The 17,017-nt window shown below is 40.8% G+C and overlaps 1 protein-coding gene and 1 long non-coding RNA gene across 2 annotated transcripts; one reads left to right on the top strand and one right to left on the bottom strand.

The window, feature by feature from the left end:
- Positions 1–519: 519 nt before the first annotated feature.
- On the top strand, positions 520–15,803 carry LOC131226636 (zinc finger protein VAR3, chloroplastic). Its single transcript, XM_058222224.1, has 5 exons — positions 520–1,094; positions 11,531–11,648; positions 12,572–12,855; positions 13,759–13,857; positions 13,932–15,803. The coding sequence occupies exons 1-5, from the start codon at positions 607–609 to the stop codon at positions 15,661–15,663; spliced, it is 2,721 nt and encodes a 906-aa protein (XP_058078207.1). The 5' UTR covers positions 520–606; the 3' UTR covers positions 15,664–15,803.
- LOC131226637 (uncharacterized) lies at positions 11,809–12,098 on the bottom strand. The gene is made up of 2 exons (XR_009161952.1): positions 11,971–12,098; positions 11,809–11,931 (listed from the first exon to the last, which is right to left on the bottom strand). It is a non-coding gene; the product is annotated as an uncharacterized LOC131226637 (long non-coding RNA).
- Positions 15,804–17,017: the final 1,214 nt, after the last annotated feature.

The following is a 17,017-nucleotide window of genomic DNA, read 5'->3' as shown; positions in this document are numbered from 1 at the left end:
TGAATTCAAATCAGGTGGGCTTTTTCCAGACCGAACCCAAGCTCCCTCCTGGTTTATCCACCTCTGCTGTATGATACGGTCCAAAAAATCTAAATGGAGCTGATACAGTAGAACCGTCCCTATTGCAATATAATCAGTCGACCCTCCTACTGTCCATGTGGAAGGTAAAATTTTGGAATCTAGACTATGCAAATGTGTATCTACACCATGGATATCCTATAGTTATAACTTCGTCTTTAATGGAGGTCATGAAACTTATATTCATGGTAATAAAATGGACGGTATATTACGAAAGTATTTAACGGTTGAAATTCATTATATAATTTGGTGATATTTTCAATAGAAAGCTCATCTGGTGGACATAACACTACATGAACGGTCCAGATCATTTATTTTATCCTTCCTTCCAAGCGGATAGTGCAAGGTGCTCCATGAGATCAAAGTGGAGACGAATCTATCATTATCATTTTTCTCCAGAAATCTAAAACCCTCTCTCTTCCAAAGCCACAAGCTCTCCGTCGCCTCTCCAAAACCACAATCCTTCCCTCAGTAGGCTCTCTCTCTCTCTCTCTCTCTCTCCGAGTTTCCATCCCTTAGTCGATTCCAATGCTTCTTCGCGGCGCGTCAAAGAAGCTCATCTTCATGTCTCTTACACCATCTCATCCTCCTTTCTCTCTCCTCTCTCCTCGCTCTTCATCTCTCCGCCTCTCTCGCCTTTGTCTCTCCACCATCTCCTCTCATCGCAGCCGTCGATCTTCCTACACCAACCGCTCTCGCCTCACCATTTCCGTCAGAGCGTCTGAAGGCATTCACACTCAGACCGGCATCAAAGAAGACTACACAGAGTCGTCATCGTCGTCGTCCGTCGGGCTGTCGGTGAATCCGACGGTTCCGCATCAGTGGCCCGAATGGACGAAGCTGCTGGAGAGTCTCCGCGCCGGAGGGTATTTCGATCGGGAGGTTCGTCCTGCAGTAGGGGACGTCGATGGCGCTAATGCAGATGCGTTCGAGGTGTTTGAGGATTTGCCAGGGGAATTCATGCGGGCTGTGAATGCGTGCCTGTTGTTTGCTCGCGATCGGACGGATTTGCTAAGGTGAGGTGTTGTGGTCTTTCACTCTCTCTCTCTCTCTCTCTATGAGGAATTGTGTGGTATGTGGGCTGCATCTTTGCACACTTCACTCTGGTTTATGATTCTGACAAGTGGGGCCCATTTTTCGGCATCTAGATCATTGGTATGTTCCATCTCACTGTTGATGAAATATGCCCCAAAAATATCCTCCATACAACAATCTTAGGTGTCGTTTGGATGCCTGTAACTTTTTAAGTTGCATATCTTACCTGCAAGTGAAAACATGCTTCTTCCTCATGTTTGCAAATGTAAGTTTACCTGTAATTGGGTCCCTACTCATGGCTCAGTGGTAGATGGAGTGTGTTTTAACACCGAGTTCATAGGTTCGAGTGCCCATTTGGTGTGTGTGGGTGTTAGAGTGTGTGTGTGTGTGTGTGTATAAAAAAGAAGTTTTATGTGTAAGTGACTTGTTGCAACTCACTCACAGGTGAAATTTCACAACCAAACACTAAAGTGTATTACAAATAAGTCACTTGCAACTAAATGCAACTTACAATGTTTGTTTGAATGCCTGTAAGTTTTGAAAGTCACTTATATGCTGCCTGTTTGGATGTAAGTTTTAAGTCACAGTTAAGCAGCTTTTTGTGTTTGGGCAACTTTTGTATTCACACCAAACACAGCTTGGAGTAGGGAATTGCTGAAATCTTCAAATGACCCCTTTTTTTTTTTTTTTGATAGAGGTAGAGGTAACTGAAATTTTATTAAGAGGCCTGCCTAAAGGCAGGAAAACAATACAACTTAACACTATGACATAGACAAAGAAGAAAGACTGATGCAGGATACATGATTTAATGCTAGTATGCAACGTGGAGATTATGAAAGAGTCCATAAAGTAATTCAATTAACAAAAGATGCTTACTTATCAAGTGATTAAGATTAAACAATATGAAATAAAATTTGATTTAACCTAAATCACATGCCCGCATGCTAAGAAATCACATAAATTAATTAAAACTAGGACCGATGGAAGGATAGAATTTCTAATTTAACATAGGCACGTTCCACACTCAAGGGACAGATTTGTAGGTTTTATGATTAGAGTTAGGTAGGGGAAAATCTGAAATATGGAGAATTAAGGTTCATGGGAATCGGGGATTTTGGAATTAGGGTTTTTAGAAATTGGAAAAAATAAGAAATTGAAGATCTAGGGTTTAGAAGGTTGTAATGGAAGGGAAAAGAGAAAGATAAGAGAAGAAGAAGAATACCTTTCGAAGAAGAGGAAGAGGAAGGATTTACCTCGGGGAATCTACTACCAAACAAGTTTCTACCCCTCCATAATTTAATTGGAAGGAAGGTTTTTTTTTTTTTTTTTAAAAAAAATAATAATAGAAAAAAAACTTTAGAAAATAAAGAGAAAAATTCATTCACACAAGCTCCACTTTTTTTTTTTCTTCTCAATAACACCATTAGGGTTTGAACTCCACCCCCTTGTGTTTTTATAATTAAAAATTCAGAATTAAAATCTAGAATAATTACAACTATGCCACTCACTTAAGTAAAGTAGCTCATTGTCCAAAATAAGAAAACTAAAACATATATTATTAATCTTAACCATCAAATAACCCCTAAAAATACCAAAAATCATAAAGAAATCAAGATCAAAGTCCAAGGGGCCCAGATCTAAAAGATTTAGTGGCCCGATGGCCTGATCGGCAAGATCCAATGGTTGGATCGACACAAAATAGAAATCCTATGACTAAAATAGTCTCCCAAGCAGTCCACATGCACCATCCCAAGGTGGGGTCTTCCTGATGCACGTCCAATGCATGTGGGGTCTTTAAAAAGGCCAGGCGGGCCCCATCTGGAACTTGTCTCTTATCCACAAAAAAAGTTGTGCTGATGTAGGTGGTTGTCTCCGTCTCTGGTACATCTGAGTAAGTCTTCTGATGTCCCCATCAATTCTCCTCAACTGAAGAGATTTTGCCTCTGGGGAAATAAAGCTGCAGTGATGCTCGAGGAGATCCGGGTCTCGTTGTTGAAGCTCTGCCTCTGTTATCCATGTACTGTCTGCTTTTGGTCGGCCCTTCTACTTGACAAGGTCCTCCTGGTAACCGCCATGTCGTGTGGAAACCACTTCTTCATCTAAGATATCTTTCATCTCCTCTTTTCTCATAGGTATGGATGGTACGGATGGTAAAGGTTGAGAAGAGGGATTAGGTAATGGCCATGGATTTTGGGATAGGTTAGGGGCATCATCATCAAAGTTCATGTGAGGGTCAGGGGAATGTCCATGAAACGGTACAAGATCTTCCACATTAAATGTGGAACTGATACTCATGTTAGGTGGAAGATCTATCAAGTAAGCATTCGAACCCAGTCTTTTCAAGATTTTATATGGTCTAGCGCTATGGGCTTGTAATTTTTTATGGTTCTTTGTGGAAACCTTTTTGGACATATTTTAATCATGACTTCATCACCCATAACAAACTCTTTAAACTTGTGGTGTGAGTCAACAATCATTTTGTATGTTTCATTACTTATATTGATTCTTTTTCTAATCTCCATATGCAAGTCATGCGTATGTTGTATAGATGCATATGCAAACTTTGAAGGCCTATGGGTATGCAATCTATAGGGGTCCTCGGATCATCTACTTGTCTTTCCAAATCCACTTCCTCTCTAGGACTCATATGATCATGATGAAGGTTTGGTAGAGCCAATGTGTGAATGTCTCGCTCAAGTATAAGCTCATCCGGTATGTCCTCTGGAATAACAATACTAGACTCCTCTAATACCGGACTCACCTCAGATGGTAACTCTACACTAACCTCGGGTGTAACCTCAGGTGACATCTCCATAATAACCTTAGGTGTAACCTCAATTGCCACGTGGGCATAGAACGTCAAATCAGTTTTAGTCTCTCTTTTAGACTCTTTGACATTAACTATAGGAAGAGACTTAAGCTGGAGTTTCGTTACATCTTCAGGACCACATGTCTTGACGTCCTCCTTTTTAGGGATGCTTTTGGGAGGGAGAGACTTCAAGACAATCCTTTTGCCTCTATACAGAAACGAACATGTATTCGAGCGACCGAATCGTGTTGCGTCTATGTCATACAACCAAGGCCTGCCCAAAAATGATGTGGCCTATATCCACAGGCAAAACATCACACCACAATGTGTCCGTATAGGAACAAAACTGGATGGGAATAAGACAACGCTGAGAAACCATAATTGAAGGTGCATCAACGCATGAGACTCGATAGGGCTGAGGGTGAGGAACGACTAACATACCTAAGCAGTCCACGGTGCGAGCAAATACTGCATTGATGCAACTGCCATTATCAATGATCACCTTGTAGTTTTTGCCACTGCACTTGGCATAAGTGTGGAAAATTGAATCCCTGCGCCAATCATCATTTTCTACAATTTGGTTTAAGGCACGGCTAATAATTGCAAGTGGCACAATCTCAACTTGATCCTTGACTTGCAATTGGACATCTTCCCAAGTGTCGGGGTTTGCCTGAAGGGAGGCTTCAAGCTGATTGACATGTACATCGATCACAGTCAATTGAGTTGTGGTGGTCCTATTGTGCGCTTCAATAGCCATCAGACGGTTGTTGATAACATTAAGGGCCTCGTCAATCTGCTCTAGATTCATAGTGGGATGTAGACCAAAGCCACGTCCTGAATGAGTGAGCATACACAAGGACACTCTAAGGGAAACTCTGGGTCCTATGACAATGCGATGACAATGATAGTATTAACCTAGAGATCACGCTAGACACACTAACCAGAAAATTCAGCAAGTCGCTATCCTCAAATCTTATGTTGAAAATTCAGCAAGATAGTAATCCAATGGTACTAAATTGAAAATTCAGCACAGGTGTTATTCGAAAATTACAAAATGAAAATTCAGCAATGTGACAACTTGAAATTACTATGCTGAAATTTCAGCAATGGTATAAGTGGGGCTGCGAACTAAAAATTCGGCAATAAGATACTCCGACAAAAATTCAGCGATATGATCCTATATGCAATGCATACTCTACTAACCCTAGATGCAACACAAAAATCATATGCTAAACCTATGGTCTCTGATACCGAATTTGATGCAAGACATGATTTAATGCTAGCATGCAACGTGGAGATTATGAAAGAGTCTATAAAGTAATTCAATTAACAAAAGATGCTAACTTACCAAGTGATTAAGATTAAACAATAGGAAATAAAATCTGATTTAACCTAAATTACATGCCCGCATGCTAAGAAATCACATAAATTAATTAAAACTAGGACTGATGGAAGGATAGAACTTTTAATTTAGCATAGGCACGTTCCACACTCAAGGGACAGATTTGTAGGTTTTATGATTAGAGTTAGGAAGGGGAAAATCTGAAATATGGAGAATTAAGGTTCATGGGAATTGAGAATTTTGAAATTAGGGTTTTTAGAAATTGGGAAAAATAAAAAATTGAAGATCGAGGGTTTAAAAGGTTGTAATGGAAGGGAAAAGAGGAAGACAAGAGAAGAAGAAGAAGAAGAAAATTACCTTTCGAAGAAGAGGAAGAGGAAGGATTTACTTCGAGAAATCCACCACCAAACAAGTTTCCACCCTTCCACAATTTAATTGGAAGGAAGGATTATATATATATATATATATAAACCCTATAAAATAAAGAGAAAAATTCCTTCACATAAGAGAGCTCCACTCTTCTTTTCTTTTTTTTTTCTTCTCAATAATACCACTAGGGTTGGAACTCCACCCCCCTGTGCTTTTATAATTAAAAATTCGGAATTAAAATCCAGCATAGTTACAACTATGCCACTCACTTAAGTAAAGTGGCCTATTGTCCAAAATAAGAAAACTTAAACATATATTATCAATCTTAACCATCAAATAACCCCTAAAAATACCAAAAACCATAAAGAAAGCAAGATCAGAGTCCAAGGGGCCCAGATCTAAAAGATCTGGTGGCCTGATCGACAAGATCCAACGGTTGGATCGACATGAAATAGAAATCCTATGATTAAAATAGTCTCCCAAGTAGCCCACATGCAGCATCCCAAGGCGGTGTCTTCCTGATGCACGTCCAATGCGTGTGGGGTCTTCAAAATGGCCAGGTGGGCCCCATCTGGAACTCGTCTCTCATCCACAAAGAAAGTTACGCTGATGTGGGTGGCCATCTCCATCTCTAGTATATCTGAGTAGGTCTTCTGATGTCCCCATCAAAGACTAGCAAATTTTGTTGCTTTTCATATAATGCCCTTTCATAAACAACAATTTTCACTAAACAAATGACCTCTTCAACAAAAGATCCCTTCTTTTGAAAACACCGACTCTTCCAACCTTCCAAATAAACAAAAAATTTCCGTTGCTAGAAGCCTCCAAATTGCTTTCCGAGATTTACCCACTGCAACTTCGTGCCAAGCCCACAAAAGATCATCAACTGACTTCGGCATTGCCCAGGAAACATAGAAGAGAACAAGCAAGTGTTCTCAGACTCTATGAGCAAAGTGACAGTGAATGAAGAGATGGTTGACTGACTCCGCATCCCCCATGCACATCAAGCAAATATTGAGAAGAATGGAAAGGAAGACAAAGTAGGGGGCTTAGAGATCAATATGTAAAATGAGTGCACTGAGAAAATGCTCGAGCTATGGGCTTTCCAAACCATCAAATCTTCTTGAGGCGATGGTATGAAAAGCTTTAGATAGTCAAGCAAGCTAAGTAGCTCCTCAAATTCATCATCCAACAAATTCCTCTAACACGGGGACCAAGCCACAAACCTGCCACATATATAATAACAACGATCCTCAATAATGAACCAGTTCAAGGAAAGACTAGCGATTCTAGGGAAAGGCTCTCGTAATGGCCGATTCTCACACCAAATGCCCACCCAAAAGTGAATACGATTCCTCTTCCTAAGATAAAAAGAAATTCTTCTATGAAGCATTTGCTCAGTTGACACAGTCACCTTCCTAACGTTAGAAGCACGGTAGTGAGAGGAGGATTTTATGCTCCAATCACCCGTGTGAGTGTTGTATTTGGAAACTATAAGCTCCATCCATAATTTGCCTACTTCAGAATCGAACCTCCAATGCCAATTTCCAAGGAGAGTAACATTCATAAGACCCAAATCTTTCAAGCTGGCTCTTCCCTCATTAAACGGCTTGTAAACTTCTTCCGATTCAAGCAAAACGAACTTCCTTTTTTTCCTTGGCTCCTTTTCACAAGAAGTCTCTTATCAACTTTTCAAGTTCATCCAATATTGATTTACATCATTTGAATATGGACATAAAATAAACTAGCATATTAGGAAAGGCCGCTTTAATAAGAGTTAAACAACCTCCTAACGAAAGGTATCGACGCTTCCAACTTGATACCTTCTTTCAATTCTTTTGATGACCTTATCCCATAAGTGCTTCACTAGCCTTCCCATGGAAAGAAGCAACCAAAGATAAATGGAAAGGCAAGCTCCTCGTTTGCACCCAAAGACATTCACCAATTACAATAATTCTTCACGATCCACATGAACTCCCAACATTTCGCTTTTAGAAACGTTAACTTTTAGACCAAAACCACTTCAAAACAAACAACAAATTTCTGAAGGTTATTTACCGCGGTCATTTCTGCATTGCAGAAAAGAGTCATGTCATTCGCATATTCAAGATGGCTAATTTGCACCACCATATCCGCCACCATGAATCCAGAAATTAAACAATTTTCCTCAGCTTTGTAGAGCATTTAGAGCTTTGTAGAGCATCATACTAAATGCCTCCCCACTTACAACAAAGAGGTACAAGGATAAAGAATCTTCTTGTCTGATGCCTCGAGTAGCCTTAAAGAAACCATTTGGCGGCTCATTGATCAAGATGGAAAAAGATAGAGATTGAATACAACATTGAATCCAACCTCTCCATTTCAGGACCCATCTTAGCCTCTCATGCTTGTAGTTTAAAAACTCCCACTCGATGTGATCGCAGGCCTTCTCTATATCAAGCTTGCAAACCAACCCGCTCTTCCCATCCCTATGCCTGGAATCAATGCATTCATGAGCTATGAGGGCGCTATTTAGAACTTGTCTACCTACTACAAAAGATCCTTGATTTTCCGATATGATCTTGGATAGAAACTTCTAAATCTTAGAGCAAGAACTTTGGCTAGGATTTTTATATGGACTACCAACAAGGCTTATAGGTCTAAAGTCTTTCAACACTTTTGCCCCTCAACCCTGGGGATAAGGGCAATAAAGGTCGGTCCAAGGTCATTTGAGAGGCGATTTCTATCGAAAAATTCTAAGATAAAATCCATTACATTCCTGGTAATCATCGGCCAGAACTTTTGAAAGAAAATCATCAGATAACCATCAAGACTAGAAGCCTCATCTCCACACATCGATCTAAGGGTATATTTGACTTCTTCTGAAATTGGCTTCTCAAGAGAATCTACTTCCTCAACAGATAAGCAAGGAAATTCCAAGTTATCCAACCTCAACCTCCTCCATTTATCAGAAGCCATTTATCAGAAGATAACAATTTTTTATAAAACTGGGCAACGAAATCACATATTTGCCCATTTTCTGAAGTTATAGAATCATCCACCCCCAAGCAACTGTTTCTATTTACCCGAACTTTAGTGCTAGCCACACTGTGAAAGCATTGCGTATTCTTATCCCCTTCTTTCAATCACAATGCTCTAGATCTTTGCCACCGTCTGATTTCCTTCTCTTTTGAAAATGAAGCGTACTTTTGCAGATAAAGCTGTTCTTTCTACCCTTTCTTCCTCCAACAATTGACCAACTTCTTTAATATCAAACTTGTGAATCTTTATAAAAATGGAGTCAAATTCTGCTTCTCTAGTACCCAAAACCTCTTTCAAATACATTAAAAAGCTCGGCATGAAATTGAAATACACCATTGGATTGAGCCTATATAGATGAATCTTTGAACCAATTCTTAGGTTAAACCAGTCCTTAGGCGGGCCACAAAATTGGGCTCACAAATTCAAGATGAGTGTAATGTGGAGTAGCTAATTAATATAAAAAGCAAGGAAAACAATAATAAAAAATAAAATCCAAACATGAACTTTAATTACTACAATCCACCACAACAAATAACGTACATCAATAAAAATGTTTATTTGGGAACAATCTTCTCCAACCATATATGTTCGTGGCTAGGGTTCACTCTATTGAGGAATGTCTCGGCTAAATGCGGTCATTCCGCAAGGAAGGTGTAGGCCCTATACGTCATTTCCTCATCAATGGTTGTCATATTCTTCAACTCTTCCGACAATTATCCCATAGTTTTGGTTTTGAAGCAAATGTATCTATCTATTGTAAATCACTCATAGGTGAAATTTTACACCCAAAACCACCTGTGAGGGAGTTACTAGTAGTCACTTCCCACTAACCCAACTTAAAGGCAACCAAACGACCCGTTAAACTTCCAACCTGTGTGCTACAGAATCCATGGATGAACGGTTAAGAAGAGAATTTAGCAATGGTCCATATTCATCTGAGAAGTCCCAAGATTTGTTGCTGTGATCTTCCTACCTGGAAGAATTTTGTGACATGGTCCATCCATGGTAGGACGCAGCATACCAAATGGTATGGGCAACCAAACAGTGGGTCTCACTTGTCGGAATTGGAGAACTACCATGCAAAGAAGATTCATGTAATTCCTCCTATCTATCCAATAGAGTATGGACATGGAGGTACATGACCTTCAAAGAAATTATTTGTTAACCAGGGCAAAATATGTTAGAATCATACACATGACATTCATGTTGCCTTAGTTAAAACTGCCAGTGTGGTGGGGCCCTCTATAGATGGGACACAACCCTAAAATCAGATTGATTAGCAGCCTGACTTTGTGGCATTTAGACCATTGACTATACACCAATCAACCAGTTAGTATCATGCATTCAGGATATTCTTTGGGTCATTAGCATCCATAATGAGGCCCACTATTTGCATGGCTTAATTCAAGGCACATGTATACCATGTAAATTTCTGTGGCAATGCGTATGTAACACCACACATTGCCAAAGTATCAGAGTTTCTCTCGGTTGTATAAGAGTGCATGCTAGTGTGCATATGGGGTACATGGCCTTCTCTGTGTCTACTAGTGTTGTCAAAATCCTACGATTTATGATTTGAGTCGAATCTTAAGCAAAACGATTTGAATCCCACCTTTGAATCCCTTTTTATATGAATCTTATGATTTGAATCCTATGACTTATGATTGAAATCCCGATTTACGATTCAAATTATACTTGTTCTCTTCTATTTTACATTCACGAGGCTTTCATTTTGTGTTTTTGAATTGGTGGGGGGATTTAAGAATTTTTTAGAAAAAAACCTTGTAAAAAAATCATTGAGAAAAGGTAAATTATTTTATTTTGTTCTTTATAAGAGATCAACGTTAAATCGTAGAGCTCTTTCTTTCTTTAAAAAAAAATAAAAATGATTTCTTACTTTTTCCTTAATTAAAACACCAATTTGATGGATGACTTATTTAGAATATTTTTTTGGATGGTTATGATCATGTTGATTTATATGTATTGTGGAGAATGATGGTTAGAAATCAAAATATCTTTTTTTTTTTTTTTGGTCGGTCTATAGAATCAAATGCCATTTTTCCAACGTGATTCTACATTCAAGAAAGTTAACAAGGTAAATCATTAAAGGATCCTTAAATATTTTAAGGAAGATTTCTTGAAAGACTTGAAGATAAGAATCCTTTAACATTATTTTGACATGGCATTACTTGGTGCATATTGATGGCAAAAGGATGATTGCTGAGTTTTTAATTTTTAAGTTTTAATTTTTAATTTTTTTCTGATTTATTTATATTTTTCATATTTGTAAGAAGATCATAAAAAATCCTAGGATTTATGATACGATTTGCGATTCGATATGATTCAACCCCTATTATGATTTGCGATATGATAACAATTTTGACAACATTGGTGTCTATATTTTATGGTATTTTGCAACTGGTTTGGTATGCCTGTGAGAGTGCCCCTTTTGTCATGTGTGGGACATCTGCCATACTTGGGGTCACCATTGGTTGCCTGAACTGTTCATCAGGTTACCCACTTTTGAAGTCACATGGTAAGAAAACCTCACCAACTGGACAATCCAAACTGTCAGACTAATGGCCTTTTGCTCATTGAATGGGGCCCCCTTATTTGATGGTCCATTTGAAGCCCATGGTGGGGCCCACTTGTAAGGATTTTCCATCATGTGTACATATTAAATGAATTCCAATGTCATCAAGGGTTGGGTTTATATAGGGTGGACACAAGAACTACTATTTTGGGGCGCTCATACAATTTACAGCCTCTTTTCCATGTTTTGAACTTTGTACTGAAGACGGTTACACCTTGTGTTGATTAAAAATCTGCTTCCATGATTTTCTCCTGATTTTGTTAAATTTCTGTTTCGCATGTAGGTTCCTTTCCAAGAAAGATATTGAGGTTTTGGTGGAAAATGGTTCTGCATTCTTGTTCAAAAATGGTATGAATTCGACCAGGCGGTTGCGGGCTTTCTTAGTCAATGATGGCAGCAATGTAAGTCAGATCGGTGCCCTTGAGAAAATGGCTCATTTTTATTCTTTATTGCTGTGTTGCATGAAAAAAAAAAAGAGTCAGATGACTCTATTGGGAATGCCAAAACCTTCATTTTGGTTTGAATTTTCAGTTAAATATAGCTTACTTCATAATCTTGAGATCAAAAAGTTTTGGTCTATTGAGTCAGCCCATCGTGGGGCTACGGTCACGTGCTTGTGGGCCATATAAATGGGAGCAATAAGCTCTAGGATTCTTGTTGCCATCAATGTTGTGGAGACGGGACCTGCTATTCATGTTGCCCTTGATGTTGTGGAGATGGGACCTGCTAATAGTGCTGCAGGCCCCACAAATGGGAGTGATAAGCTCTAGGATTCATGTTGCCTTTGATGCTGCCGAGGTGGGCCACAAACACGCTAACTTGCAAAATGGTGAAATTGCATAATATTGGACTGTTGTTCTGTCAAACCCTAAAAACAGAGGATAAGAAACCTGAAGATAAGATATATGAAACCTTAACCCATTTAACAAAGAGTGCAACATAGGATCTTAGTTACAGAAGCAAATGTTGCAGAAGTCGGCCCTGTGAAGATTGGCGAGACTGATATTACTTGGCTAAAAACTAGGGAAGGGCGGATGGCTGAGTCGATTAGTAAAGGAGAAAGGAGAGTCTGCTGTGTCAGCGACTCCATTATCTGGATGATTCAGCTTATCTATATATTGGAGTTCTCTCCTGTGGCGATGTTACCATAGGGTGATGGGTGCGGTTGTTGTTTCTCAATAGGTGCAGAATTCCCTTTGCATTGTTTGTTCTGAACTGAAGCCTGCCCAATAGACGTTGCAAAATCACATATCAAGCTGGCCCGGCGTTCTTATTTAAAATTTTTACTAGATTAATTCATACTGATCTGATAGTAAATTTTCAGGTGTTGGAATTTGAGAAGGCACAAACAGTCGATGTGATGCGGTTTTTGTTGAGCAATGCCTACAGTCCTCTTGTTGCTTCAGACCAAAACAACCGTAACAATAGGGAGCTTGTTGAAGCATCCATGCGTAATTTACTGAGTGAGCTGGTTGGTTTGAGTGGGAGCGTCAGAGAGTCAGGCTTTATTGAGTCAATGCCGAGACAGTTTCCGACTGGATATGGGCAATCGCCAAGGCCTGTTGGGCAAAACATTGAAATGAAGAGAGGGGACTGGATCTGTACCAAGTAAGTTTTTCAAGTTTGAATTTGATTCACTGGATATAGTTTTAATGTAATGCATGCATTTCACTCAAGCATGTCACTCTTGTTTTTTTTGGTATCATGTGATGACTGATGAGATGCTTTTAGTTGGCCCTATTTGTAGGAGGAAAGAAATATAGTGTTTGATCAAGCAATTTGCTCGGCCCAACATACTGCACATGAGAAGCTGAGCTATTCGTGATTCAAATTCAAACCGTTAATATGGTGGGGCTTGTGATGGATGGGAGATGCTGTGAAAAATGCCCGTCTTTGGATTTTCCCATATCTCTGTTAAATGTGGAGTCATGGCTGTAATTGTTCATTTGGCAGCCATCAAAATGGATTGCTGGGATCATCTGATAAGGGAGATAATGGTGGTACTTCCCATGATGAGGCTGACCAGATGAATGGCTTAGATTACCGGAAGCGGGCCCCACCTGTATCATTGCTAGATGGGAAATAACGAGAAAAATTTCCATGACTGGATTATCTCAAAATCCCATTTGTTCTAGTGCACCCTCCGTTATGACCTGTGGCTTTTATTGTTCATTTGGTGGCCACCGACTGCATTGCTGGGATCATCTGATAGGGAAGATATTGTTGGCACATCCCATGATGGGCTGACCAGATGAATGGCTTAGACTACCGAAAGTGGGCCTCACCTGTACCATTGCTGGGTTGAGCAAAAAGAGCATGGTCTCTTTCAATGGGCGTGACATGGTTCCTCATTTTATAACAGCTTTGTGACATCTTCTAACCTGGCATGAAATTGGATTCTAAATGATCTTACCATCTAACTTGAATAAAAATGAACCATTTACCATCTAAACCATATTCAAATCTCTAGAATCTCATATTGAGGCCTTCTTGTGTTTCATTTCCGAACAGGTGCAGTTTCATGAACTTCGCAAGGAACATGAAATGTCTCGAATGCAATGAAGTGCGGCCAAAGAGGCTTCTGACTGGTGGAGAGTGGGAGTGTCCTCAGTAAGCATGTTTCCATTCGCCTGTCCACCCCATCTTCTCATTTAATAATCATTTTGATCCTTACCATTCTGCAGATGCGATTTCTTTAACTACGGGAGGAACACTGTATGCTTAAGGTGTGATTGCAAGCGCCCTGGAGAAACCACGTTTGGTGCTCCTACCACTAGGCCTAGTTTTGGGTTTGATGAGAAGTCAAATACAGAGCAAGCTCTTAATGGGACCGACCCCGACAAACGCGACATTGAGAGCCGCCTAGCTGCTAACGAAGAGAAGGCACAGCGGTGGTTCAGCAAGATTTCTCAGCTGGACAGCACCGCTGATATGAGCAGTGCGATAGCTGACGAAGACTTCCCAGAGATCATGCCACTGCGGAAAGGTGTGAATCGATTCGTTGTCAGCACGAGGAAAACGCCATTAGAGCGGAGGTTGGCCAACGCTCAGTACCGGAGGAATTTGGGCAATGATGGTTCTGCCGAGGGGAATGATTTCCCGGCAGGTGATGTGGGTCGGGTTGGATCTGATCAAACATCTGAAACATCGATTAACCAGAGCTTAGATAGGATATTAGGACGCTCGTCAGCTGAGAAAAATGATGGTCTTTCAGCAACTGGAACTGAACCAAGATCCGCTCCTCTGCAGAACAGACAACCTATAGGTAATCAGGGGAGCGATTCCGGCTATGTTCCGTTTGTGCCATTACCTGCAGACATGTTTGCCAAACCACAGAAACCTGGCACCGAAGATCAAAATGCCAACAGCAAATATTCTGTGGCAGCAAAAGCTGTGGAGCGTGCAGTTCCTGTTTCTGAGAAGCCAGAAAACCATACGCAAATTGATAAAGAGAAAGAGCAAGTCGATAAAGAGAAAGAGCAGGCTGAGAAATCTGAGAGATGGTTTAAGAAAGTTGCAGAGCTACATGATGTCACAGATCTGGCAAGCGCCATCTCCGACGAGGATTTCCCAGAGATCATGCCCATGCGGAAAGGGGAGAACCGGTTCGTGGTTAGCAAGAAGAAGGACCGTTCGTTGACGTCACCCCAGTACAAGAGACGGCAGGCCATGGAGCAAGCCAACAACTCCAATTTCGTCCCATTTGTCCCTTTTCCCCCAGACTATTTTGCCAAGAACAAGAACACGGAAACCCAACCGTCAACTGAGAAATCTTCATCTGAAACTACTGTTTCTTCAACACCTGAAAAGATTCTGGACACTCCGGAGAAAGCAGAGGGCTCTAATTGGGGGACTGTTGGAAGCTCGGCTCCAAGGTCTGAAAATCAACAGAAAAATGGAGAGAATTGGAATGTGGGTTTATCTCCAAATAACTTGAGTGAGAGCAAGGGGGATGCTGTTTATGGGGGAGCTTCTGGAAACTCAACCCAACGGCCTGGTAATCTACAGACAAGCGGGGGAGAGAGTTGGAACAGTGGGCGGGCCACACAACAACAACCTGAGAGCAGGCTGAGCAGCGGGGAGAGCTGGAACCGGGGGTTTACGGGAAAGAGCTTGGAGGGATCGATGGTGAAGGAGCCAGATCCACTGGACATGTCAGAGGAGGCGAAGGCGGAGAGGTGGTTCCGGCGTGTCGCGCAGATCAAAGACATCTCGGAGCTGAGCCAGATCCCTGACGAGGATTTCCCCTCGATAATGCCGATGAGGAAAGGGGTGAACCGGTTTGTTGTGAGCAAGAGGAAGACGCCGCTGGAGAGGAGGCTTACGTCCCCACAGTACAGGAGGAATCTGCCAATTGTGAGCTCCAGTCCGACGGATAACACGGATGATAGATCAGATAAGGAGGCGGCATCGTAGTAGTTGGGATTTCAGATTTCGGTATGGATATTGTTTTCGTGAAGCTGCTTCTTCATAATTATGTCTTTAAAAGATGAATTTTGAACTTCCAAAAAAAAAAAAAACAGAAGATGAATTTTGTGTTGGAATTTTGATCCTTTTGATGAGAAGAATGACAAGATTCATTTATAGGGGTTGGGTGAGTTTGGTTGCATCATAACAAGTAGGCCATTCATCATGTGGGCCCTGCAGTTGCCCATGCCCGAGAATCTAATCCGTTTGCTCATCAGGTGAGAGGGGGCTGCAAAAAAAAAGAAGAATAGGATGGTCAGAAGAAGTTGCCAACCGTCCACAGTTTTTGCACACATTGCTTGTGAAAGGAGTGGATGGGCCATCCAGCATTCGGCTCGGAGCATGGAAATATAGTGGGGCTTTACTGATGAAGGGCGTGTATCTCATGCACATTTTATAGTCCAGATTGCATTCATTAGGAAGATGGCATGTAGAGGATGATGGGAACAAATTTGAATGTTACATGTGGCATGTAGTTATGGTGATCCAGACCATTGATTTTGTAAAAGTTGGCACGCTCGGAGCTGGTCCAACACGGATTATCCGTTGACGGGGATTGGATTGCTTGTTGATGCAGCTTTTGGGTTGTCCATAAATTTTTTTTTTAAAAAGAAAAAAAAAATAGAAGCAAACTGCCAAGAGGACAAATACAAGGATCCTGTTAACATGGTCTGGCCCCGAAATCAGGTGGTCCGCAAATCAAGTGGGCAACTTCCAAAAATGTTGTAATTGGAAGAAATGGGCAAATCTGCATTTGATACGCATGGCCCACCTGATGAATTTTCCTGCCTAATATTTCGTCACAGCATGTTCACAGTGCACGCCATTTGTAGGCTGGCTTAGATTGCAGAGGCGACACAAAATCTCTCTTCATTTCTCTTTCCATCGGAAGGATGGCTGGGAACTCTTGGCATGTTATGCTAGCCAAATTACTTGTCTACAATTGGTTGCACTCAAATTGAACACGTGGCATAATGACACATGGCATGGACCTTATCATACGTTAAATCCACCTTGATGTGGACCCTTCGGCAAATTACATGGATTGGATGATCCTCTCTTAATTGGTGGGTTCTTTTAGTAATCGTTGGTAACCGACCGTTGATAAGGGCCATATTAATAGGAAATGGCTAATTATCAATGGTTAGGATCTTCTAACCTGTGAGACATCTGGGTGCCATCAGATGGTTATGTTGGAAGATTATTTAATGCAAAGAAATGTCATACATGTAGGGCCAAAACTTTTGATCATTTGTATAGTTGTTTATCCACCTTAACCAACTATGGATCAAAGTGAGTTGCA

This window comes from Magnolia sinica, chromosome 15 (genome assembly GCF_029962835.1).
Source record: "Magnolia sinica isolate HGM2019 chromosome 15, MsV1, whole genome shotgun sequence".
Lineage (NCBI taxonomy): Eukaryota > Viridiplantae > Streptophyta > Magnoliopsida > Magnoliales > Magnoliaceae > Magnolia > Magnolia sinica.
This window is presented reverse-complemented; position numbering and strand designations above follow the sequence as displayed.

Excerpts from the sequence above, each read along its gene's own strand:
- LOC131226636 (XM_058222224.1), top strand. The coding sequence starts at position 607 with ATGCTTCTTCGCGGCGCGTCAAAGAAGCTCATCTTCATGTCTCTTACA. Across the intron at positions 1,095-11,530 it reads GATCGGACGGATTTGCTAAG|GTTCCTTTCCAAGAAAGATA; the intron begins GTGAGGTGTTGT and ends TTTCGCATGTAG. Across the intron at positions 11,649-12,571 it reads TAGTCAATGATGGCAGCAAT|GTGTTGGAATTTGAGAAGGC; the intron begins GTAAGTCAGATC and ends GTAAATTTTCAG.